Genomic DNA, 26670 nt, shown 5'->3' with positions numbered 1-26670 from the left:
AGCCACACTGCCTTGCACTCCCCTCAGCCCTTTCGTGTGTTTGTGGATGCGCGTGTGTGTGAGAAAGCAGACACGTGGTGGAAACCAGCAGGGCCTTGTTTCCTCTGGTTGCTGCTCAACCAGAAGCAAAATATTCCACAGTTCTAACTGGATACTGTGAAGTCCAAAAGCGGTCAGCATTGTGAATTATGTCCATTGAAACACTGCGAGCGGTGTACTTATAACGACAGTAGGCCTTGTAGATTTGTAATATATTTTGTTTTGTTTCTTTTTTTTTTGTAGTGCTCTTCACAAGTGAGAAAAAAGAAATTTTTTTTGTTTTTTTTATTTTTTCTGTCTGTTTTTTGATTTTTTTTGTGGTTTTTTTTTGTTTGTTTGTTTTTTGTAGTAAAGAAGGGTTGTATTTAGAGGCCAGTAGCTAGAGATCCAACCAGTGGAGCTCATGAAGCACTACCTGGCCTTAAGGCCACCATCCGAGGGAGGCTGGGAAAATTATTATTCACCCAGCCTCCGGAAATGTAATGTACCAGCAGGCAAAAAACAGTTCTTCATGTAGTACAAAAACAACAAAACGAAATGAACCCAAAAAAAGGAGGAAAATAAAGGTAAAAATGAAACAAAAATCATTTCTTAAATTCTAGTGCCATAGCTTTTTTTTGTTGTTTCTATTTTTTTGTTCATAACAAAGAGAGAGAGAGAGATTCTACTTATCCGTCTGACACATGCATCCTCATGTGGTCGTTGAAATGCTCGATTTGGTCAAACTTAGCCGGACAGACAGAGCAGACGTACGTGGTCCCCTCCGTGCAGGCCACCACCCCGGCAGGGACAGCCCTGGCGCCGGTGCCGGTGGCTCCAGGCGTGCCGTTGGTGGCACTGTGCAGAGCCACGTGCCTCTCCAGCAGGGTCTTGTGGGAGAACTTCTTCTTGCAGATGTAGCACTCGTAGGACTTCTCCCCGCGGTGGAGGCGCATGTGCACGTTAAGGGAGCTCTTCTGGGTGAAGCGCTTGTTGCAGATGCTGCACTGGTACGCCCTCACGCCAGTGTGCGTCACCATGTGTTTGATTAGGTAATCCTTTAAAGAGAAGGAGCGCCAACAGATGCTGCATTGGTGGGGTTTCTCACCTGCCCATTACCAACGAGAGAGAGAAAGAAAAACAGACAAAAAAAAGATAATAAAATTAAACCAGCTCTGTACGACTCTTTGCAATAAAGTAGCTGTAAGTCTCATGGGGGCCTTTGGAGAGCTGCTCTGGCTAAGAAAGAGTAATTCTATTAATAAGCGTGTTTTGATACACAACATTTTTTGCAACCAGGGGTTTCAAAACACTTTACAAAGGCGGCTGTAGGTATTCCCAATCCTCATACAGTAAAAAGGAGCTCAGGTGATTTCTTCAAGTTCACACAGTAGGCACTGACAAAGACGGGACTAGAGTTAAAAGGTCCTGGCGTCCACCCCCGGCTTCAATGGCTCAGCCTCTCCTGCCTATGCTCCTGCCTTGCTCCTCACGCTCACTTCTAGACAGGTCTTAGCCAAGTAAGTTTACCTCTCAGCGCCTCCATCTCCCCACCTGTATGCAATAAAAGCATGGACAAAGCTAGTGACTACTAGGTAGCTGACCTGTAACACCCTTGTTTTTGTCGAACTGCTTTAAATTGCTCAGAAGAGAAATGCTGGAGATTGCCAAGGGAATCCAGCACTTTATAAGAGGTTTACGTTTGTTGCCCCTTTTTCTGGTCAAATCTCATAGCTGAGGCATGGATAAGAGTAACTGAAAAGGGAACCTCAGTATAAAGAATTGCCTAGGCCAGCCAGTACCATGCAAAGGGCAACCTAACAGAGAAACTTCCAGTGTAACAGACAAGAAATTTAAATTATTTGACTGCCAATTAAATAAAACACCTTATCGGGTAAAACACAGATATAAAATACTTATGTCATCTGCCACACTGCCTTGTGCACCCACGGCTGTTGTAAAACTGATTCTGGCAACTCGTGTAAGTGAACTCTGATCATATCCAGACAAATCAGTGACTACAACGATGAAATGAAAAAAAATATTTAGCTGAGCACATACGATTGGTTTGTCCAGACTACTCTTAATTCATCCTCATGCTCAGAGTTCTTCTGGGAGACAATGCCACAGCCTCATGTTTCATGGTATCAGGCAACATTTTCATGATGTGTTGCTGTACTGATAATGTAGACAACACCCAACACCCTGAATGCCCCATCAAAAGCTGCTTTTTAATTTGTTTTCTGAATCACTTGTGGTATATTTCAGGTGTGGTAATTCATCATCCCCAAAGCTGTCAGGGAGAGAGATGGTACCATAGCTCTGTAACAATCAAAATGATCCTCCATTTCACTGACTGAAAAACTATTTTCTTTTGGTCATTCTGCAATTTCCCCTCTAGCAGAGATCCCTTTTTTTTCCCCAGACATCCTGCTTCCTCCTTTTTACAATCTGTCTGGCACTGTTTTAAATCCGGAATAGTCAATCTTCAGGGATCATCACATGCCTGTGGTGATATATCATTTACTCTTTGTATAGTGAGATTACAATATGTTACTTATATTCAATTTGAAGAGGAGATAATTAATATGGATTGGATGGGAAGGACCTACTTTTTTATCTTCCCTGAGTCTCTGTTTCTTTTTATTTCACAGTCTGCACATATGACAGTGAGATCTGTCAATGAAATCCACATGCTGCTCTTCCTTGCACCAATGATGAGTTTGTCCCTACTTGGTAAAAGACACTTGGTCAAAACACATTGAGTCCTTACTTTCCTGCTGGCTTTGTCAAAAATAGTAGTGTGTTGAGTGTACTCAGGCCAATACGGTTGACACTGTTATGTGGAAAATGACAGTGTGTCAATTATAATGATGTCTGATTAACTTACAAGAGACTGATTATATTTACAATGCTCATTTTTGCCTTAGGCAATATATGTCCCAGAGTTTGTAATAAGTTGGGCTCCTCTGCTCTAGACACTGTTAAGACTATGCTATAAAAACACCCTAATTTTTGCTTGCACATGTTTCTAAGATACACTGGGTTCCGACTTTCTAACCTTAGCTTCAAAACCTTCCTGGGATTTCTTCTCTCCTAAGAATCTCAAAACTTTTTAGGTTTCTTTTTTGTATGCAAATGTCTGTGCTTCCTAAGTGAGCACTGTAGATTTTTTATTCCCATGATTCTTCATCTTGAAGTCAGAGAAAACTTTGCTCAGTGAATTACATGTGCATGTTCCTCCTTTTGGTTCTTTATTTTGTATTTGGCTGGTTTTAGACAGCAATGTGGGACAGTTATCGAATATTAATCACAGCGTGATATGTAGGAGAAGGCAATGATGGCTTGTAAGGTGCATGGACACTGCATGCATTCTAGCACTGTATTTCCACAACATTGCATGTCTTGGAGAACAACATTGTGGGGTACATTAAAGCCAGTCCGCAGGGAACACGGAAGAATATCCATCTCTAGTATGTTTGTGTCCATGTGAAAGAAGAAAGGGAGGTAGGTTTCCATTGCATGGAAAACTACATCAGAGCGTAGTTTTTGGAAGCATAAAAACATACAGACATTTGGAGGCCTTTAGGTTGTTGAATTCTGGTTTATGATTAGACTCCTCCATGGTTTCTCCTGTGAGCCCTCCAAACAGCAAGAATAATTCAAACATTTGCATCTCCCAAATCTTTCCCTTTTTCCATGGATCTTTTCGAGAGCTACTTTGCCAGGCTTCTTTTAACCAGGCTGAGGTAAGTCACCCTGACAGTGGGAACAGCTGCCTCCTCTCAGTTTTCATAATGATCCTCTCCAGCACTAGACAAGGTAACAGACATGCTTTCTCTGAGGCTGTACATATGAAGGTTATTTTCAGAAGGGTTTTCTGAAACCCTGCCCTCTGTTGGTTAAGGTGCAATTATTCTCTCAGACACTCCAAGGAGCAAGCTTGCTCCTAAATGAACTTTGAACTCATTTATCTACCCAAATCTCTCCTTGCCACCACAGTTCATTATTTTGGGCATTTGCAGACCCACCCAAATAAAATATTAGTTCATGATTGGAGATGCCTATCAATTTCCTTGGTTGACTTTATGTGTAGTAGTTAGGAATATTTTAGGTCAGGTCTTCCAATATTATTCTTTATCTGACTCCAAATACCAAATGCAGTGCACAGTTGGGGGTGGGGGAAATAAAGCACCTAATCTCAGTGAAGTTATTTGTGAAAAAGCCTTTCTAGCTTTTAGAACAAGGATGCAGGCAGATATATTTGATTGTGTTCTGAAGTGGGTATTTTTCTGAATAACACAACACTATCTATATAGTATTTTAGCTACTCATCCACAAAAGAAAGATGGACAACATAAACAGACACAAAGGACAATCTTGGGATTCAGGATTCTTGATCTTTGCAATCAAACATTTTGTACCAGTCCTGAGAAGTTGACCTTTTTGTATATGTACATATCTGCCGTAGATGTCTAGAGGAATTTTTTCATTTAAGTGATAATTATAGGTAAATAGAAGTTAAAAGTTTACATACGCACATGGAAGTGAAATCTATTGGATACAATGGGGAGGCATGACTTACATTCTTCCCATACCTGGGCAATTTCTCCAGGTTCTACTCCATGTATCACAAACCCAGCATTTATTTTAAGATCTGACGTTCACAAAACCACTGCGTGGTGAGAGAAATACTTACTCTTTCTCTAAACTAGAATTTCTCTCCAATGGCAGAATGAGCTGAGGGCAAAATCAAGCAAAATTTAGTCCTGAACCCAGGGTAGCTTCTCCATCTAAGATACATGTATGTCCTTGCTTTGAAGTCTTATACCTTGATAAAGCTAGAAAAGGCAGTTTTGGCTCAGTAGCAAATATGGTTACCTGTATCGTCTCAAAAGACCATATACTAGAAAATGCATTTTTAAACAAAAAGGGTGCTGATGTTGTGTTCTACATACATTATTTTAATTTTTTCTCATTGAGCCCTATGTTTCTGTACTCACAGCCCGTGAAACAACTGACTTACCAAAAGACAGGGGATTACAGCAATCAGCTTCATTGAAGTACAGAAAAACTTCCTGAAAAAACTCCAAATTTACTTTCTTATAGGAATCTGTGAGACTTAGAAAATATGTAGCAGTGTGTGTAACACCCAGGCCTGGATCTACTGCTGCAACTCCACCAGGAATGAACTTGCCCTAAACTCATGCCAGTTATCATCACTTGAGCTTAAACGCCCGTAGCTGTAAAATTTACAGGGGGATGTCCTTTCTTAGTAGACAGTTTTTCTTTAATGATTTATTACAGTTTACTTATGCCACTTCTACTTAATGCTGCCTAGTCAGCCTGCAGGAAACAACAAATGCTTACCATTTCCTTGGATGGGTTCAGGACACATTTCACTCCAACTAAAATGAGCTTGTTTCTGCACCATGCACAGTTAGGCCCCTGTAAGGGACCTATATGTTTCTGCAGGGGCTCAGCTTCAGTGCAGTAAGCTCGGAAAGTGTTAGGTGATACCAGCTCCCTGGATAACCTCTCCCTTGTGTTTGTGCTGGGGGCTGGCAGGTTGGGAAACAGAATCTAACTCCATGTTTGTCAAGGACTTTCCCTGGCTTTGTGTATAAGCCAAAGGGACGAACTCTTACCTGTGTGTACAAACATGTGCTTGACGTAGTTCTGTTTGGCGGTGAAAGTCTTGTTACAGAGAGTGCACTCGTAAGGCTTTTTTTCGCCTTGCCCACCTGCTGTGCTGTGGCCCGCAGATGGGGCCAAGGGCTGTGGGGCTGGCAGCTGGGCAGTAAAGGTTGACAGGCCAGGCTGGGACACTGCCACAAACTGTGTCTGTTGGCCAGCTAAAGGCTGGGGCAGGCTGAAGAGAAAAGGCTTAGGGCCACTGCCAGCAGACTGTGTCGTGAAAAGGGCAGGCAGGTAGGTGTTGCCAGCTGTGCCAATGACCTGAGTGTTGCTGGTCAGAGTCAGTGGCATCCTCAGATTGCTGGTGAGGGTTTCTGTCTGGCGTAAGTAGATCTGCGTGGTTGGCAATGGTTGGGCAACAGTTGTGTTGACAGAAGGCTGCAAAGCCCCCTTTTCGGTGCCGTTATTGACTGTGAGCACTTTGCTGTCCATTTCAACGTCATTGCTTCTCTCTGGCGACGAAGAGTTGGCATCTACATGCTGCTGCTGCTGCTGCGGCTGTGGCTGAGTGCCATCAGCAGGGACGTCATTTTGATCTGCTTGAGAAGGTTCTTGCTGCCCATCCCGTCCCAGACCAGCCATAAACTGCTGCTCCATGGAATCGGGCTCAGTGCCAATGGAGGAACTGACTCCCGAGTCAAAACTCTCCCCTTTGGGCTCACTCTCAGTGCCTTCTGCTTGGTCAGTGTCCTCAGTGCATTCCTCAGACTCATTGCGCTCAAGGATCTGCACCCTCTGTTGGCCGTAGTAGTCATAGTCATCCTCCATCTCCTGCTTAATGTGGATGTTGCCCATCAGGGTTTGAATTCGGACAGGGCGTGGTTGCTTGCGGCAGTGTGTGGTCTCTGGAGTGGTGGAGAGATACCGCTCCATCTGTTGCGATCGCTCGTGGATCCGGGTAATCCAGCTGGGGTCTTCCATGTGATGGTCCCTGGGGAGCCCCAGGGCTGTTTCATGGTGGCTGACCACAGCTCCACTGTAAAAGGAGCGTTCCCCACTGCCATTTTGCATGGAACAGGCATAGAGGGCTGAATAGATCCTGTCCACACTGTGCTGCGAATGGCTCTGCAGGTAGCCAGACTCTGTGTCAGTGCTCTGCCCCGAGGTGCCCGATTCAGGTGTTCCCCTGGGTGTCTCCTGGCCAGAATCCTGAATCACCGGGTAGACCTCTCCCACATTTTGTGAGACAATCCTTGTGCACTCATCAATCACAGTCTTGATCTGCAGGATGCTGGCAGCTGTGAGGATTTGGAGGGCCTCTGACTGTGAGACCCGCAGCACCCCGCTGTACATGAAGTCAATGAGCTTTTGCACAGACTGGACTGACACCACTGAGGGGATCTCGATGTCACTGTAGCCCAGCAGCAGCTTGTCCTGGAAGAAGGGGCTGCCAGCCGCCAGCACACAACGGTGGGCGCGTAGCATGCTCCCGTGGATGCGGACCGTCACGTCACAGAAGTGGCCACGGTTGCGCTGCTCGTTGAGGGTCTCGAGCACAGAATTGCTGAAGTTGTGAAGGTTGATGCTATGAATGCGCTCTGTCATCCCCTTGCAACTGATGTTACCTGTAGCAAAGCATGTGATAAAAGAAAAAAAAAAAGAACAGACTGAGTCTTGTCCTCTGCAGAGCCACAGTCAGGGCATCGGAGAAGGTAACTGCCCACTTGGTAAACAAAACAGATTATACTGTGAAAATCACAAAGGCACTGATAAGACAACATCATCTCTGTAAGGCTAGAAGTAAACTTCACAACTCATTTGCAGAAGTTCAAGTCCTGAATTTTTGGACAAAAGCATACGAAGACAGGTGTAGCTGGGCCTAAATTCTAACCACATTCCTGGGCCTTGGGCTTCCTATCAGTTTATCTGGCTTTAAAAAGCCTAGAGCCAGCCAATTGTAAACACTGAGCACATGGATTAAAGCTGGATTTTAGGCTGTTTAGATGTGGACCCATGCCAGAAAAGATCAGATTCTTACTTTAATGACCCTTTACACCAAGTTGTTAACATAAAGAGTCTATATGAAAATGTGATTTGTATCTAGATTGGTATTTTAAGGAATTTGGATCCTGTGTTTTACAGTACAGTTACTTGTATCAAAAAACTGGCAGTCACTTTGTAAAATCCAAATCAGGTTCAAGTTTTAGGCTGTAAATGTTCCTAAAATCCCACGTGCAGTTTTGTCTGGGGTTGTGGTTTAGAACATTTGCTACCGAATAGTGACAAACAGTCCTCTGTAAGAACCCAAAGCAAAAAGTTAACATGAGCTGTCCCCATCATTTTTAGCGTAGCCCAAGTTCTGACTGGCACCAGAATGCCATCATATAAAAACAAATGTTCTCCTGCTGTTATTTACTTGACAGAAACTGGAAAATTACAGACATTTAGTCTAAGGAAGACTTTGTCTCAGTTTGGCTGAATAACCTAAATAGAGAACAGTTTAGAAAAGCACCTAACCAATTTGGGTACAGAGCCAACATATCCTTAAAAAAAAAAAAAAAATTACATTTACCAAGTGACTAAAAAGTCACTTCTTAATGTCTTGATCCACTTTTCCCTATCTCCATCTTGCTTGCTTTGGTTTTAATGCTTTTTCATTTCCCTTCCTGTTCTTCACTCATTTTTTGTCTGTTTAGATGTTGATAGGCAGAAACTACGGTTTCACCTTTTAACTATGAAGAACCAACTGCCCTTTGAGTGGTAAACAAATAAAATATTATTATTAATTTATTTCTCTTAGCATTTGTAGCACATGCATCACCTTGGTTCCCATAAAAGTATGCAGAGAAAAGTAATGCAAAATCACCACTAGTATTGCAGGCACTATGTCTTGAATATTCCTACCAAAGCTACAACACCTCTTGCCACAATTACTTGTTAATGCATTAGAATACAAAAGTGAAATTTGGTAGGGAAGCATGAGTAAATTAAACTGGCTTACTGTCACTGTCTGTTTTAACAGAAATATACAGAGCAAATAAATGGTACTGAATGCAGTTTTATACACATGCCTTTTAGCCCAATAATGTCCCTCTGCTCCAGCCTAAAGGGTGCTTTACATCTCATACACAGGCAGTAGAACACTACGCACTGCAATTTGCAGGAAAATCTGGCGTCCTCCCTGCTCTGCCTTTTCCTTCTCATTTATCCCCTCCTGACATCTCAAGCACCCTCTATTCTGGTGGTTCAAAGAGAAACCACCTTGAACACAGGTGGTTATTTTCATTCTCTGAAGTAGCTGAATGATAAAAGGGAGGCACAAAGGTCAAGAACTGGAAATCCTGATGGGGCCAAGCTGTCTGAAGAAGTCTGATGTTAACAGATATAAACCAGCCAGTATCAGAAGGGTACTAATTTCCATGTGAGATCAGAGCACTGGGGGGATGCTCACATAGCAGAAACAAGGAGGAAACCACTAACAGTATCACGGAGGTTGTGAATTACATGTGTTTTGTTCATAAGCTCTGCCGGGAACCCTGAGTTTCCTCCTCTGATGAAACTGATCATAGGACTGGAAAAACACCTTGGAAACTGGGAGACTTGCCTTCAAGGGCACTGCAACTATTATTACACAAAATAATGTACAGAGATGTATTCTCTCCTCCTTCCAGATAGAGTCATTCTCCAGAGGCCTCCATGGCAGTTCCAGATGCTTCCCTTCCCAACATGTCAGATTACACAAGGATTCAAAATGTATTTACATAAAAATTCAGAATCCTTGATCTGAAAGGAAGAGAATTTGGTAAAAGCTTTGTACTGGTGGGGAAACAGAAGGGGGGAAATTAATGATAAATAGATGACACCTCTTTTCAAGACCTACTGTAAGCCATGGCAAGCGATTGCATAGCTACCCATTTATCTGCATCTCCCTTTGACTGGTTGCTTATCAGTATGCTATAAATCTTTCCATCAATAAGTATCAATCACTACTTGACTTGACCCTAGGGCTCCCTTTTCATGCCAACATGTCTTTAAGATGTGCTTCTGGAAAAGGGAATGACCTCTAGTTTGTGTTCTCCTTTGTCAAATGAGGTATTTGATAATAAGAAGAAATATGCAGCAGTCTAACTCAATAAACCAAAAATCCTGCCTTGCACATGCACAAGGTGGAATATTCCACACATGCCAGAGATGGTATGGACAGGTCTCTTGACTTGAGCAGGTGCAAAGAAATCTACTTTGTTCCTATGTACCTTGGCAGAGAAAATTAATTTTGTGAGTGGAACTCTGAAAAATGCATCCTCAGGATAACTCCTTTCCAGAAAGGTGTGATGTGCAGCACAAGATTGGACGACTTCTTGGGAAAGTGAATTCTGCCACTTATCCACAAATCATGTACAGAAAGGAGGAAGAGCAATGTTCATCTGTAGGTTTTAGCAGTCTTTCTCAGGTCCTGGCTGTGGGAAGCAAGAGCTGCGTAGCCACAATGTATTTGGTCATTAGCTAACTTGACGAAAACAGCCACCTGGGGTTAATCAAGGCTAAAGAAAAGAGGTTTGTATGCATTTATGAGAGTGATGTGAATAGCTCTCCTATAAGAACTGATCTAGGATGCACCTTGACGTGTAGGAACTGGTCTGAAAGTAATTGACTCACTTCATAAAAGGCATGGAGCATGTTTTGGTTGCTATTGGTATAACAGAGTTTTCCTTTAAAAAAATCCTCTCCTCATTTCTTTACTTCTTAAAATGAAATTGGAACATCTACCATTTCCTCAAATGAGAAACAACTGAAATTCACTCCTTAAGGATAAAACAAGAGGGGTGGGTAGAAGAGACACATAACAAATGGTAAAAAAAAGCTAATACAGATTTTGAGGATGTTTCTTCTAGGGCACCTTCCTTGACATTCAACACTGAAAACCATACCTATCCAAAGTACAGGGGACCAAATAATTTGCAATAGTGTCAGAGACGCTACTACACAAAACACAGCAGTACAAAAGAGCAAGTTCAACAAATTCTGGAGACTGGTCTGTAGCAAAACCCACTGTCCCATGCAGCTCCTCTCTTCTCTCTGCAGGAAACTGTGTCCAGTTCCAAATTTTGTGGTTGTCCCTTACTGTATGCTGTTCTAAGCTGAAAGTCCAAAGGCGATGCTCCCCATAAAAGGTGGACTTGCCAACGCAGGTTTGATTCTAAAGTAAATGGCACATTCTGACAAAGACTACTAGAGCCTTGGACAAGCCAGAAAGTGTGTCAGCTCTTCACAAGACCCAGCTACACACGCGCACACTCACCTACTCGTCACTGCACAGAATGCCTGGCTCAGGAAAAAGACTGCTGTCTCAGGCTCTTCTCAGGCCTGCCACTCTTTTAAACTCCAGACAGTGGGAACCTTTCTGTGAAATTCAAGTGGTCTTTGTTAAGTGCCTCCCCCCTTTTTTTTTTTCTCCAGTAAACATGGTGTAGAGATCCCAATGGACTTATTCTGAGAAACTCCTGTAAAATGGTTTTGTCCCCTTTCTGTGAAGCAAGTTCTGATTGGAGGGGTATTCACAAACCATATAGGAAAGAATGGGTGTGAAAATGCAAAGGCCATTCTTACCCAGATGGGCAATGAATAGGCGTTTGCCAGTTCAAAAAAAAAAAAAAGAAGAAAAAAACAGAAAAAAAGAAAAGAAAAGCAGCCCAGACAACCACACAGATTACGCACATTTGCAATCCTCCTGGGATGCAATTTGAAGCTGGCATGGCATAAAGGTGAAACATACTACTGTGCAACTTTGAAAAAAGCTCCGTTTGCCCATATGCAAATGTACCGATTAAACTGTCAGGCTATTCATGGAAACATGCATGGAATTCATCCTCAACTAGTAAGAAGGAGCACAACATGGATGGGAAAGGAAAAAACTTTTGTTGTGTAATACATGACTGAGTGCTTAGATTAGTGTTTCCCTGAATCTCATCCACCTCTCCCGCTGACTTTTATGCTATGGGCATTCAAAAGAAAGTAGATTTTACCATGACAATAACAATGACAACCTCTCCAAGTACAGTACGAAAGGGGAAGGCAATGGCAGAAGGAAACAGCAGGCAGTGGACTCCTGGAAGATGCTACAGAAAATGTGGAAGTGCAGCAGTGAGGTACACCAAGCATGGCTTGAAGGCAGTTTTCTATTTGCCAAAGCTACCATACATAGGTCTACATAAAGCCAGAAAGGTGTGGCTCACAAAGGTGACTTTTTTTGTTTGCTAGAAACATAAAAAATGATCCCAGCAAACACATGATGTAGTAGAGCTACAAAGATGTACGGAATACTGAAGACTGCAGGCCACACACAAATGGCTACGTTGTACATTTTAAAATGTATTTAGTAAGTTTTTTTTGGTACAGCCACTAGATGTCCCTTTCTGCAAAGCCAATGCTTACAGTTTTAATGCTCATAACTGAAAGGTATCACAGAATTTGATTTTCTCTAGTGTCCTTTAAAATCACAGTATCTCAAAGCTCATTGCACAGTAATGACTACCATTTCTAGAAACACAGTGATGATGAAACCACTACAGCTACTGTAACTCAGCAGTAGCTCAGTCCATAGCCTTCACCTGAAGCAAAACTGCCTAGTACACTGGAATCCGAGCTGGTTTTGGAAACTTACTGTGTGGTCTTTCACAGGAATAACTAGCAGAGTGAACCCCAAAGGCTCTGTCTTGCTTTCATACTTATGGGGCAAAGCAAATAATCGTCTTATATCCTTGAGAATTGGTAGGCTGGCTGAGACAGATATAGATTGAGATTTTGCCTCAATTTTCTGCAGTAGCATTTAGAAAATTGTTTGGCAACCATCTCGCTGCTACTTAGACAAGATTAACTAGAACTAGCTTGATACTGTCACCTAGTTTGTCTTCCTGACAAGCTTCTCAGGCCTTGCACTGAGAAGAATACACGCTTTGAGAGACAGTAGAAAAGTTGGAGGCGTTACATCTCGTGTAGAATATGGTACCTTTATATTCTTATCATCAAAATGACAAGTGCCTCCTAGGTGGGAGAACACCCTGGGCTAAGACAAAGATGTGGAAGTTAGGATTGGTAGCTTTCTTCCTGCTTCTGGAGCTGTTTCTCTGTGCATCTGTAATCCAGCCACTAGTTCCTGGGAGCGCCACAAACCAAAGTGACCTGCTGCTGCTGGAGACAAGCATTATCGTCTACTCCTTGCTCTCTTCCTCTACCATGTGTAGTTTTGGAAACAGAGCTCTAATCCTTGGTCTCCACACCAAGTGTTGGAACACCACAGCCTCCTGGCTGTATCAAAAGGATGCATTAAGTTCTTCAGGCAGTCATCTTAGTCTACTCCTTTTCCTCGTAGTGGGAACAATTTACCTACCCTACCTCTTCAGAAATTTGTCTAACTTGTTTGCAAAAAAAAAAACCAGTGTGGGGGATTTCCACTCCCTCCCCAGACAGACTGTCTACTATCTTTATAGCAACAAAGTTTTCCTAGTATCTAACTTTGAAACCAATTACTCATCCTTTCCTCCAGCAGACACAGAGAACTACTGACCACTTTCCTCTTTATAGCACTCTCTCATATATTGGAAGATGCCTCAATTTTCTTCTTTAGACCTATTGTTTCTAGAAAATACAAACTCAGGTCTCCCAATCACCCTCACTGGTTATATGTACTCTCCTCATTCTTATCTTCTTCTGTCTTCTATCCAGTTTGTCCTTCTTTCACTTAAAATGCAGTGTCCTAATGTGGATAAAGTATTCTAGCTGTGTGAGGTGAATGAAACAGTTGCCTGAGACACTTTATTTATGATACTCTTTAAAAACCTTACAGAATAAATAAAACCAAGCAAACAAAGCCATGGTATCAAAACAAAACTCTACAGATTTTCCTTAGGAAACGCATGTCTCAGTAAAGAATCCTTAATGCAAAACGAACATCTCAACTCTTACATAAACATGACAGTTCAGTGGAAATACAGCATTTCCATCACAACGTAAGAAAGCTACTATAGCCCCACAATTTCCATAGGAAGTTTTCTCATTTCCATATATTAGTGCCTCCTGTTCCAAACTTAGCACCATAACCATGGGTGCTTTCTTCAGCTCCAAAGATCTGATTTATCCCTAGTGACAAAGTTTTATTTTCTGTTGTTCTCAAGTTAGTTACTCTAAAATAAAACTGGATTAACAGGGCAAAAATTCGTATCTAGTGTTTCCATACACAAAATTAGTCCTGCATCAGGTTCCAACTCTCTGGGACTAAATTGAGTAGAGCAACATTTCTTCCACTCAAGGAAGTGACTTGAATTCAAATCCTGAAAACCTGGTAGTGGCTGACTTCTCAGTATATCCCAATGATGCTAGAGAGGTCGATTTAGCCAATCCTGCTCAGCCTGATTCTCCTGAATATTTGGCCTCATTCTGAGCAGGGGCCTGCAGGAGGAAAAGCTTGTATGGAGTTTCAGGAACACAGAAGAACATTTGTATCCTCAGCAGGAGATCTGACCAGGAGCAGCCCTTGCTTTCTGTTGCTTTAAAGGTTTGCTGGAGTTTTCACCCAATCATCTGCTTGAACATCTTGAAAATCAGTAATTCCTTCTATAATATCTATCCAAAACAAACACCAGATGACACTACACGAATTGCCCTAACCCTACCAGATTGTTGTTAGAATCAAAATATGTAGCAATCTACATTTAACAGGAAGTACTGTATTTTTACCAGCACAACATCTATTAATGTGTCAGTAATATACTCCATGGAAGAAAGAATCACTGTGTTCTGAAAGCTGTCAAACTTCTCTAAATTTCATAGTCTAATAACTACGTTTATTTGAAAGACAGAAATGCATGCACACACAAACACAACCTTATTCTCCAAGGAGCAAACATATCAAGTAGATGGCTAATAAGAAAGAGTTTGCTTAAACTTTGTTCAGGAGACAGGCTTTCTCTGCAGACTAGAGAATGTTCAGCAAGTTTCCCATGGACAATTTATTCAGTTAATTGCCCTGTCCTTTTTAGCATCTACCTATTGATGAGATATCCATTTTACATAAAACTGAAGACTAAACCATAGGTGTTCTGTACATAAAATTGCTTCTATATCCAGTGGGCATAAATCCCCAATGTCAAGCGTAAAAGCCTCTATTTCAGCCTACACGCTCGGGGAGTGGGCACTGAATCACCTTCCTATGCTTTGCCTGAAAGACGGTGGGAGGAGTCTGTCAGCACTAATCTGGTTTGCTCTGCAATCCACAGGTGGCAATGTCTGTGCCTCACATACAGTTTGCTTCACATGTAGTACAAGGACAGCATCATGCACCCAATTCTGCAGAAGGACTGCCCACCTTAATTAATCTTGACATTGTTTTGCATTCCTTGGATAAAGAAGACTACAGAAAGATCAAGAATTAACTCTATAGGTCTCTTCAAATTTTGTTCTCCAGACTTACAAAAATGAAGCTTTCCTCTCACACTACTCTAGTGCATTGATTCCTTTATACCTCTTTAAGGTGAGCATCCTACTAACAACTGTAAAACACCAGGTAAAAACTAGCTCCAATTCACAGCAGTCTGGTGACAATGGGCTTCGAAGTGTTACAGCACATTCAGCTATTTTTAAGTTAAAGAAATACTCCATTTTTAGCTAGGGTATTTACTTTCCCCACCTTCACTCCAGTTGTAGTCTTGTTATTTTAGGAACTCCAAAGATACTTTAGACTAAGGAAGATATACTCAAAAGCCATTTTTATTCCCAGGCACATATCTGGGGTCCAGTCCAATACACCTCCACTGTAAACACTGGCACACATATAGACACACTCTGTTTCTCCCAGTTTCTCTCTCAGCCCTTGTCTGCAGACCCTCTGCTGCTACAGCCATGCCATCATATCCCCCTAGCATAGACATGGACTGCATTGATGGGGGATGCTTCTTCTGCAGGTATCTACAACACCTCCAAGCAACATATACTACGTTAACGGAAGAACCACCGAAGCTGTCATCACAGCTGCATTAACGGGGATTTCAACAGGCTGGCCATATCATTACAGGGGTGTTAATTCCTGTGCCCTGTCCAGCTGTAACCTATTTACATTAGCAAAAGATAGGCTCACCAAATGGCATTTTAATGCTCTTTTTTAAAATGTAAAGGGAGAAAATTGTACAACTGCCCTCATGTAATTGGAAACAGAGAAAACAACGTGGCCACATGATGGCACCATTTCCTAGGAAGAGAAACGAGGCTGTGCTCATCCCTTCTTCAGCAGGGAACATTTTCATGTTCTACATGAAAACTGTTTCAACTGTGCTTGCTTGTTCCCAGAGAGCTCACGCACGATCCTGCCAAGCCCCAGCATGGCCCAACTGTTTTAACTGACTGTAAGTTTAAGGCAGTTTGGCTCTTTAAAAATCTAGGTGCATCTATTGCTAGTTTTACTTCACAGTGCCAGGTGCCATTACTCAGAGGGCATGCTGCACTAGCAGACCTGTGGCAAGAGAGCCACTGAACAGGGAAGAGGTGAGATGGGCCAGCAATGCCGGTGAAGTTATGGTGTGAACACTCCCCACTCCAACAAAGAATAGGGGGACACTTCTTGGAAAAAAAAGAATAAAAATTCTGGAAAATGTAGGCAAACAGGTGATTTATTTTGCTATTCTATGGTCCTGATTAAAAGCTTACTGTAGTCATTAAGAATACCTTCACCTGCTTTAAGGGCTTTTGTTTACATCCTAATAGTGCCTTTCAGACTGAATTCCCCTAAGGAAAGTGAACAGGGATTGCTTTTGGTCCTCTCACTGTGGTGGACTGTATAAACTTCTATCCTCTCTCAGAAGCATTGTTTAGGGAGGAGAAGGGGCTGGGTTTGGAGGTGGGAGCTGAGTGTGGGGGAGGAATGAATTAGAAGGATAATAGGTGCAAATATATTAAAACATGTCTCCAAAAGAGACAATTGCTATTCCATGAACTCTTTCACGTTTGCCCTGTATTGTTAGGTTTTTCCCCCAGGCAGGAAGACAAGGAGGAAAAGCTTATCAGTTTGAGTGTGGTTAAATACAGTAAGTCTGAAAGCCTGTGGGCTTTGGTTAAAAGGAAAATATAGATTAAAAACACTTAAGATAATTACCTGTTTAGAAGGTTTCTATTCAAGCTAGAATCCTCTACAGGGAGTGTTTGTAGTAGTCTGTTAGGAAAAGGGTGCAGTCAGGAATGGTTGACTTTTGTGGGAGAGCTGCTGCCTGTGGAAGAGTGCTGCTTATACACTCCATGTTTCCAGAGAAAGGCCTTTCAATGTAGGAGATTTTGTTCTGGTCACAGAACTACCGGTTAATGGGAGAAACAAGGAATGGACGAAAAACTGTAAATGCCAGTCCTCAGAGCTGGGGAAAGGATTCCTTTATCTCTTCCAGTGGCTGTGTCTCAGCCCTGAGTAGAGGAAAGCCCTCACATGAAAATGCTAGATTTTATTTGGTGATTTTTTTCCCCATTTATCTTTTTTATCTATTAGTGAAAGGGTAATTGTTAACTAGTACAACCGGGTGCTTTGGTGAATATTTCAACTTAGAAACATCGTGAGACAGATATTCATGCTGTTTTGGACTGTGGTTTCTTTATTTTGAGTTCATGGGACTAGTGTTCAGGCCTGGTTATAATTCAGATTTAAATATCAGTGAGAAACAGCACATGCTTACATCAATGATGCTGAAGGCCACAGGGAAAATTTCTGTCCTCAGTGAGACTTCTGCAATCCCTGGGAGCAGACTTATTTCCAAAATCACCTACTTAGTTTTGACAGGAAGAGAAACGTATGGCAGAATGGTTTAAAACAGTAAGTGAAGGCAATAAACAGGAACACAGCATTCATGGGTGGCTTGATATCATCAGATGGATCTGTAGCATTAAATGTACATTGTCAGTTCCAATGCTTTTGTTTTTAACCCCCACAGGGAAAAGGCCCTGGAATTACATGCACACACAAGCATACAGACACCAACAGGTGATACTAATACAGTGCGTGAGAGTTATTTCTCAGGTCTGCCTTCAGGCACATTGTACCCTCTACTTAGCCAAAAACTTTAGAGATAGCATCTGGGAGTTTTACTTTTGAATACGGGGAGTATGCCCTGTTTTGAAATGCTGCATAGGATCAAACACAAGGTATTTTTGTTAAAGTTGACATGGTTGCACACACAGGCATGAAGCTGTGGGGAGAAGTCCCTTGCTCTGTTTTTATTTCCTCTATCATACCCCTTTTCACATAAAAATTGCTACTTTGTGGTTTTTTCTCTATCTGTGTAACATCAATAAATTACACGTTATCACTCCTATCATCTAGTTATAAAGAGCCTTTCAAGATTTTTAATAGATGCACAATATTGCTACACTTACATTTTCACTGGTTAAGAACTCAAAAATAGCTGTTGTGAGATTACTCTTAATTTATACTACTTCTCTCTTGTGGGCTTTCAAGAAGAAGCATTTCACCACATGTCACAGATTGATACAGAGTATATATTGCGCATCCCAGCCGGGCAGAGATCCTTTCGGTGTTTAACACAACAAAGCTGGGATGAGTAGGGGTTCTAGGATTTGTTTATCCTTTTTTCATAGGCGCAGTTAATTCCTCAAGGAGCTATTTGTGCTGACAGATTAACTAGAGATCTTGAATTCTCTTTGTATTCCAGTTCCTGAGTGGTAGATACATAAGACTAGATCTCATGTTATTTTAGCCTTGTAAATGACTCCATGGACAATGAAAACAGTCACAGAAAACAGATGAAAAGATGGCGCAATGGCATTCCCTCTAGAAATAATAATAATTGGCATCCTTGGGAACCCAAATGAACAATGTCAGCCAGAAAACGTTGGTGTGGTCCACTGTACACCAGGCTGTGAGGCTAATACCCTGATGCAAATTAAGTTTAGTGGCACGCTGATGGCTTACAACTGACTTTCACCTATGGAACAGATCAAACACCACATTTCTTGTGGAAATACAATGATTTTTCCCCACAACATCCCCTAGCACACTTTATAAATGTTAGTAGGCAGTATTAAACAGTACCTTGGTTTTATGTTTCAGGTTCTCTCCTAGTACTATGTTAAGGCTTCACTTCAAAAATGTTTTGAATGCAAGAGCTCTCTTTGTTCAGCTGAGAACAATACAAGAATTGTTTTGGTTTTCTCTCATTCCAATACTGCTCTGGCCCTACCTTGTTCTAAAGATATTGAATGGGATCACAGCACAAAGCTTACATGGCTAATCTACCATGGGTAAACAAGAGAAAAGAGGAGAAAGTGACTATGGAAGCTTAGATGAAAAGAGCAAAAAGCTCCAGTGCTAGACAGATCACAGTGGTGAAAAGGAACAGGAGGTGACCAAGTCTATTTTTACATCTGTAACTTTGGAGTTGCATAGTTTCAACAAATCAGGCAACTAATGCACCAGTCAATGTTTCTCAAAGCATGGAAGGTGTCTCCCTATAGCATGCAAAAGACTAACCAAGAGAGATGTAAGCATTGAGTTATGCAGGGTTTTAACAACACACAATAGGACAAAAGGAGATGTAGATGTAGTTGCTTTAGTTTCCTTCAAGTAAGAGTCACCTGTCAAACACTGGAAAATATTTGATGTTTGACTCTGCTACATGAGTCCCTCTGCAGACCATATTAGGGAAATGGTACATTTGGTTTAGTCTTTTCACCCGATTAGGACATAGGAGATGACAACAGAAGCATGCGTGGTTAAGACATGAAATAACAATGATTGGCATGATTATGTTTGACAGCCTTCAAGCAGATCATATAAAGTGGCAGTTTTGGTATGTGCAACTTCAGGGGGAACAACTATTAAAAGGAAAAAAAGAAGAGGAAGTTAGACAGAAAGAGTCTGAAAGGAAAAGATAAGGAATTAAAATCTGTAAGAACAGCAGGGAGGTAGCCTTAATAATACTTATTAGAGTCCATATGCACATCCAAGGACAATACAAAAAAATAAGGAAGTAGAAGATGCTACAATGGTTAAATAACAAGGTATAAGAGTTCATTAAAGCTGAAAATGTATCCTTCCAAACATGGAAATCATGCCCAAGTGATATTAATAGAACTGAGCATAAACTGTAGCGGCTAGATGTAAAACAAAGATTAGGTAGGAAGAGGAAATTTAAAGAAAAAAACACTAAAGGTGTAAAGACAAATACTGTAATAAAATATTTCAACACATCAGACAGAGAAAGCTTACAGGGCAATGACCGGTACCTGAGAAGTGCTGTAGACTATGTGGATTGATAGCTTAAGTAGGCAAGTAGTAGACTCAGCGGGTTAGCTAGACTACTGATCTATGAAAGGAGTAAAGGTAATCAAAGAGGTTACAGAAATTCTGCAGTGGAATTGACATTATTGCTTTAATTTTCAGAATGGAGGATGATGGAAGAAGGTAAGCTAGCTCAAGGGGGAGAAGAGGAAAGCACTGTTCTGGAGACTGTTATTAAAAGAAAAACCCCACATACAAAACCAAACAAACAAATCCCAAACAACAAGAGTACTAGAACATCTTAATATATTGAACAGTGATAGACAGTTGTATAGTATTCATCAGTCACTTATTTCATGAGTGAAGCAGTTGAAAGCACTCATCCAATATATAAAGGAAGGATTTACTAGGAGACTCACAACTTAAAGAATGGTAATAAAAATCTATGGGGGGCAGACTCTGAAAACAGGAACAGGTAAACTCAGAAACAGACTGCAGATACCCTACTGGACAGTTACAGTATGTCTCAGTGGCTGCAGTATGACTTACAGACAGAAATATCACAGCATTATCAACTCAGTCACCTCAAAATCTTAAGAATGGAAGCTATGGAATTGTAAAGAGCAATAAGACTTTTCATCTTTTTCCCTGGTACTTAGAAAGAATAGATACACTGGGGACGTATCTTCAAGCTCTCCCCTGGAATCATGAAAGCTAGAAACCTACGCAGCTGTTTTAAACCAAAGCTGAAATTATGCGTGTTATCACTGAGAGTTCTCTAAATGGAGAGCAGTAAGAAAAGCACTGAATACCATAAGAACTGACAACCTAGCATCAAGCCAGTATTACAGGGTCATCAAATAAGAGAATCAACATTTAGGATAATTAGACAAATTTTCAAAAGCATCTATGTGTTATAAATGTAAGTGATTTATGCATCAGTGAGACTTAGGCTCCAAAGTTGCACAGTAGCTTCTGAAAACACACTCACTGACTTCGTAACTGAAGTACCATATGCTATTAGTCATTTCTCATGAGAAGAAAAGCCCGAGAGACCAACCTGACAAAACTCACTTAGTGTACTGATTAGGAATAAAGAGACCAGTTCCTATCAGTAGTACAACATTTTACACTGCCAATTCTTCCGTGTATTGTGATGGCTTTTTCAACAGAGTCAGGGTGAGCTCAGCTTATAGTTTTACATACCTGTACTTGTACTTAATTCTGTCTCTACATGATTCAAGCAACATATATCTGCTTCTATGAAAACACAAGTCATTCCTGGCTGATATTTCTTTGATAATCTTACAAACAGAAATATAAACCTACAGGACATAGAAACTACTTACGGCTGTTAAAAACAGAAGCATTTACTAAGCAAAATTTCAAATGTTCTGCAAGACGAAGGTGTAATCAAGTGTCGTGACATCAGTATTTGAGAACTATGGCTGTCCTTGCTTTCAGTTTAGCTTGCTACAGAAAAGGCCTGTATCATTATTATTGTATCATCTAAAATAGATATCTAAACATACGTAATTTCTTAGGTCACCAAAACCAACCTAAAAATATTCAGCATTAGCTAACACATACCATACATAGATTAGCAAAAATACAGATGAAATTAGTATTGACATATTGCCTGCTTCTGAAAACAAGAAAGCTGGTAGAATCAGGGCCCCCTTGTCCCCTCTGAGAGTGAAGCTCATTTGAAAGCTCCAGAGCAGTTCCTAGGGAATCATAGCTACAAATTTCTACAGCCAGAGGGAAGACCGTAAGGGCATGTAACATTTCTCTTCCTGACACAGAACCTCAAAGACAAACACAGGAAACCTAAAATATAAAGATGAGGCCCAACCACCTTCAGGTCCATCTAGCCGCTATATCAGCCCCAGGCAAATCAAACTTGATTCATGGGAAGGGGATGGTGGGTCCCTCTAGCTGCTCAAGAAAATGAAAGCCCAGAGTTTCCATATCCGCTCTCAATGCTCTGTGTTGTTCAGGAACCTTGTGAGGTTCCCTCTCTGCCTTTCCCTATTACCCTGGAAGGCTATCAAGCTACAAAAATCAGAACTTAGGAGGAGAAAAAGAAAACAGACTGCCTCAAAGTTCCCATCCCTGTGAAAGCTAAAAAATGTTGGCATTGGACCAAATCAGCCACGTCACTTGAGCATGTATGGACAAAGGGTTCAGATGTGGTCCATCTCCAAAAGTGTTTATAAAGTGCATTCTATTTAATGCATACAAACTCCCTGGTCCCTTGCTAAAACATGACTTTAGAAAGTCCTCCCCCATCTCAATGTCTTGCCAATAATTGTTTCATGGATTTTTCAAAAATTATCCATGCCTCACTTTCTGCCTCAACTTTCACTCCCAACCAGAATCTCAGGTCTCTGCAAGAATTCTGTGTTCTCTAAAATCATAAAAATTGCTTCAGCAGTTTTTCCAGTGATTGTCCAACCTGCCTCTCAGTCCCATGGAAACTCTTTTCAAAGATGTTGCTTTTCCCTTGTCTGGAACAAATTCCTTCACAGATGGACCATCCAATGTCTGAGAATAACTCTTTTAACTATCAGTAGAGACAAAGAGATTCAGTTGCACTGTTCCCGTGGGATTCCTTTGAGTTTGGACACATCTGTTAAGATGCATACATCAGAGGTTGAATGAAGTTTTTGTCTGATTGTATCTCTGAGAACTCGTGAAAGTTTCTGCCAAAATGATCTTATCTCTTGGCACTTGCAAAACATATATAGTTATAGATGCTTTCTGAAGGGCTCCTGAAGTAAGTGGCCTATACAGACCAAATCAGTTTAAACACAGCCAAGTCCTGATGACTTCCTTCCCTCTCAGCAAAATCTTTAGAAGCTTTACCTGAGGCAGTTCAGCCTTCAGACTAGGACCCTACCAACTTTAGGCATTCTCTATGCATAAGCAAGAAAGTACATGGAAAACTGCAAATAGCACCAATCTCATATGCTTTCCTTTGCTTCTTTGTAACCTTTCCAGAACCTGTGCCTCCATGCTTGTCCTTGTAGCTTTTTGCACAAACACCTTCCTTCTGGGTAAGCCAGCTACATCTGTTTGTGACAACTGAGTAGCTACAGGTATAACTCATTTGGAGCTCTGTTAGCTCACTCTATGACTGAATTCCAAATTAAATCAAAGTGGTGCTTTTTATCTGCCAAGCCCTACAGTTACCTCAGGAAGCACCTCTTCCTCTAACTTGTTTCTCCACTTGCAGTGCGTGAGCTAGCATTTCCCAAGACTGAGAGAGATGGGAACTGGACACAATGCATCCTAGGTTCTGGATTTTGCTTCAAGGATTCACCTGCACTGGAAATATATCATAATTTTCAAATCCAGAAATCTAGGACCCAGTCCTACAAAGGTCAGAAGTAATGCAATTTCATTGGGAATAAGTGGCACCAGAAACAGCATGCAGAATGTACTATCCTACAGACGTAAGCCCTAAATTAAGTTGTGCGTCACATATGACTTTACTCAGATTTTTTGTTAAGTACTCGTTTCAGTAAGACTGGCATTCAGACTATTGCTTAGGCTTTCTTCACCTCTGCCTTTTACAGCTGAGGAGCAGATGGCTATCACAGAGTTTTTATTTCCTATGCTTGGAAAAAGTATTTTGATTTGAATCATTCCAAAAGTACCCTGATTTTTTAAAGTAGACTGGCTTCTGAATATTTCTCATAATAAATATGTGGTGTTGTTTTCTGCCAAGCACTAGTGGCTGCGCATGCAAAACGGTCAGTGAAGATTTCAAACTGATTTGAATAGGTGGCCCATAAAATCCAAGTCTTTTTCCCAGATACATGAATGAGGGCTTATGGAACCATCTGTACATCAGTGTGTTTTTCCAAGAATTGATATACCCTACCATGCTGACTCCTTCTGGGTGTTTCTGATATTTTCAATGAAAATTCCTCTCAAACTTCCTGTCTAATCTAGTTTTTAAGTATTTTTAAATCATTTACCACCTGCTAGACCCGCCCCCAACCAGAATGAAGAATGTCCTTTGAAAATGAAATATAATCTGCCTAGTTGTGGGGGTAGAGGCAGCATGGTGGTCTGGGCAAGGGAGGAGAAGCAATGCTGTAGTGTCTAGAAGGTAGAGAGAAGGACAGGAAGTGCTCCTGGCCCAAAGAAGTAAAGCATCACCACAGGACCACAAGTTGAGAGGAAAAAAGATGTGGCAATGTAGCCCTGAGAGGAGGGGAAGAGAAGGACAAAGGGAGGGATTCTAGCGAGGGGAAAGAATCAGTCCAAAAGGCAGGGGAGGCAAGAGGTAAGGAGAAGGAGTTTGTAATGACAGGGAAGCTCATTTTCAAATGTTGGGAGCCACAAATATTAATCTCTTGGGCCAATGAATGTATTCCAGCACTAAGGATTGAGGCAATATTAAAAGAAATTCCACATAACACGGGCGATAGCTATAATAAATATGCAGTAAATATTAATCATGTCTTGTTTCTAGTTCATGTGAGAAATTGGCATTGCTATTTTGCAAGGGCGTGCCAAACACTAATTACATACATACCGCCCCGAACAAATACGCCTGATAAAGGTTATAACCCATCATAAATAATGGGAGTTTTTCCATTGGTTTAAAAGCACACGGAATCAACTGACAGAGGTCAACACCTCAAGATGTCTTACCATTTCTTGAATTTTTGCTGCACTCTAACTGTATTTTGGGAACTAAATTTCAGCAATTCCTGAGACAGGACAATATTAATGCTGAAATTATTATTAAGTGTCTTTTCTGGAAAAAACCCAACTTCAGTGTGAAAGGAGCATCTAACCTGGGTTTGCAGTTTATTCATATTGGTATTGTGAATTTAGTAGGAATGGAAGGTGATTTGGGGACATTAAAAACTTTGGGGCCTAAAAGACTCTGTCCACAGAACAGGTAGAGCATGAACAGCTGCAGTCTCCACCTCCCCCTACTGCCCTCTGCCAATATTCCTCACCCCTGAACTTGGCCACGTCAGAAAGCAAAAGCAGGAACTCATTCTCCAAGTTCCCTACAATCCCTGCTGGCCTCTGTCCTAAGGTTGCTTTCATGGGTTTCCATTTGTACTGTCAAAAAACATCAGTGTGAGGTTTCAAATCCCATTTACTAATGAACTCTTTCATCTTTGTGAATGGGATAAAGAGATTCTTTGTTTGAAAATAAGGATTATTTTTTCTTGTTGTTCTGCTCATTTTTTGCATCTTTTCACAAGCTTTTTGTTTTCAGGAAACATTACAAGACAGAACTGTACCCCAGTTTTAACAAAGAGCCTGACATCTCCAATTTGAAGAGAATTCTTGTATATACTAAATTGCATGCTGCCTGCTGCTCAATTGTTTCACATCTCTTTCTTCTCCCCAAATCACCAGGTGAGATTTAGGAAAGTCTCCCCAATGTTTACCATCTCTATTAAAATCAAGATCTCTAGAAGAAGCTCATAACGAATAAAGTCAGAAGCCAACAGGAATGAATTGCAGCTAAAGTGATTTTGATAGTGATGATCCCTATAACCCGGCTGCTTCCAAGCTTGGCCCTGAGGCAGGATTTTTAAATTAAAAAAAGAAAAGGATATACATACTTTTTAATCTGATTTTTTATTGTCATGCCCTCATTTTTTTTTATAGGCCTTTGCAAAGTCTGGTTGGCTTCTGAGCTCTTGAAACCTGGTGTCATCATCTTTCTTTCTCCTTTTTTCCCCCTTGTAAATTTTACAACATCCTAAAACCACCGCAAAAGAGGTAAACTGTATTTTCTAAAACTAGTGAATGATGAGGTTCACATCACCCTGCACATTCTTGCCCAAGAGACTTCCAGGCAGGGAGCATGGTGAAATGACAATGTTTTGAAGAGCTGACAGGGTAAGTGCTGATTTTCCAAAATCCAGTTTTAATCATTCCCTCCCTTATTTTTTGTATTTTTTGGCAAAATGGAAAAGAACATTTTTAAAAGGCCAATTAACCCATGCTGAGTAATCTGAAAGTGAATGCACTCAAAACAAGGGCCTTAAACTGGTACAACCACACAGGTCTACAAAGATTTTCCAGACTCTCACAGACTGATCGTCTCCACAAAACACTCCCCCCTTTCTTTGTGGAAATCCTTTACAATCCTGGGTGTCAGAGCCAGACACTTGTTTTCTCCCTTTGCAATACAGCACAAGCTGAAAATCCCCATCAGTAGATATGCTTGGGTAACGAGAAGCATGTGACTACCTGAAGAGGAATAACTACAGCTCTAGTTGGAAAGAGACACGCTTGAGGGGTCTTCCCTTTTTAATTTGTAAGAAGCAGCAACCTAACCCAACAACATGCTCTCAGCTTCCTCTGGCTGATTGCATTATCACGACCTTAACAGAAAACACTCTGTTTCAGTGGTAATTCCCAAAGAAGGGAAAAGGTAAGCCCTGAGGAAGTCCTGCTCGTGCCATTATGGAAAGAGCATCCAACCGGAAAACCTGGTCCGCAGTAAGGAGCATGTTTCCAAGAACCCTGGTGCAACCCAGCAGCGTGTTGGTGTACTCACAATCAGATGACCCTGTGTGTGCGTGCAGGTTTGTTGGTGAATGTGGTGAGTGGATGAGGGCCGGGCTCAGAGACGGAACAGCTTCAAGGTTCAGGCAGGGAAGGCCCGGCTTGGCGCTGCATGCACCCGTCTGAGTAATCTCATTCTCCTCAGACGCCTTCTGGTTTTCAGCTGTCTTGGGTTTCTTCCTGAAAATAAACAA

At 41.4% G+C, this 26670-nt stretch overlaps 1 protein-coding gene across 1 annotated transcript; it reads right to left on the bottom strand.

Annotated features, from left to right (window-relative positions):
* Positions 1-707: 707 nt before the first annotated feature.
* ZBTB20 (zinc finger and BTB domain containing 20) lies at positions 708-26670 on the bottom strand. Its single transcript, XM_009486364.2, has 3 exons — positions 26469-26670; positions 5667-7280; positions 708-1126 (listed from the first exon to the last, which is right to left on the bottom strand). Exons 2-3 carry the CDS (start codon positions 7258-7260, stop codon positions 708-710), a joined length of 2013 nt encoding a protein of 670 aa, XP_009484639.2. The 5' UTR covers positions 7261-7280; positions 26469-26670.

The sequence above is a fragment of the Pelecanus crispus genome, chromosome 1, assembly GCF_030463565.1.
Source record: "Pelecanus crispus isolate bPelCri1 chromosome 1, bPelCri1.pri, whole genome shotgun sequence".
NCBI classification, from domain to species: Eukaryota; Metazoa; Chordata; class Aves; order Pelecaniformes; family Pelecanidae; genus Pelecanus; species Pelecanus crispus.
This window is presented reverse-complemented; position numbering and strand designations above follow the sequence as displayed.

Coding starts and splice junctions, on each gene's coding strand:
- ZBTB20 (XM_009486364.2), bottom strand. CDS start 7,260: ATGACAGAGCGCATTCATAGCATCAACCTTCACAACTTCAGCAATTCT. Junction 1,127..5,666: donor GCACATGTTTGTACACACAG/GTAAGAGTTCGT, acceptor GGTAATGGGCAG/GTGAGAAACCCCACCAATGC.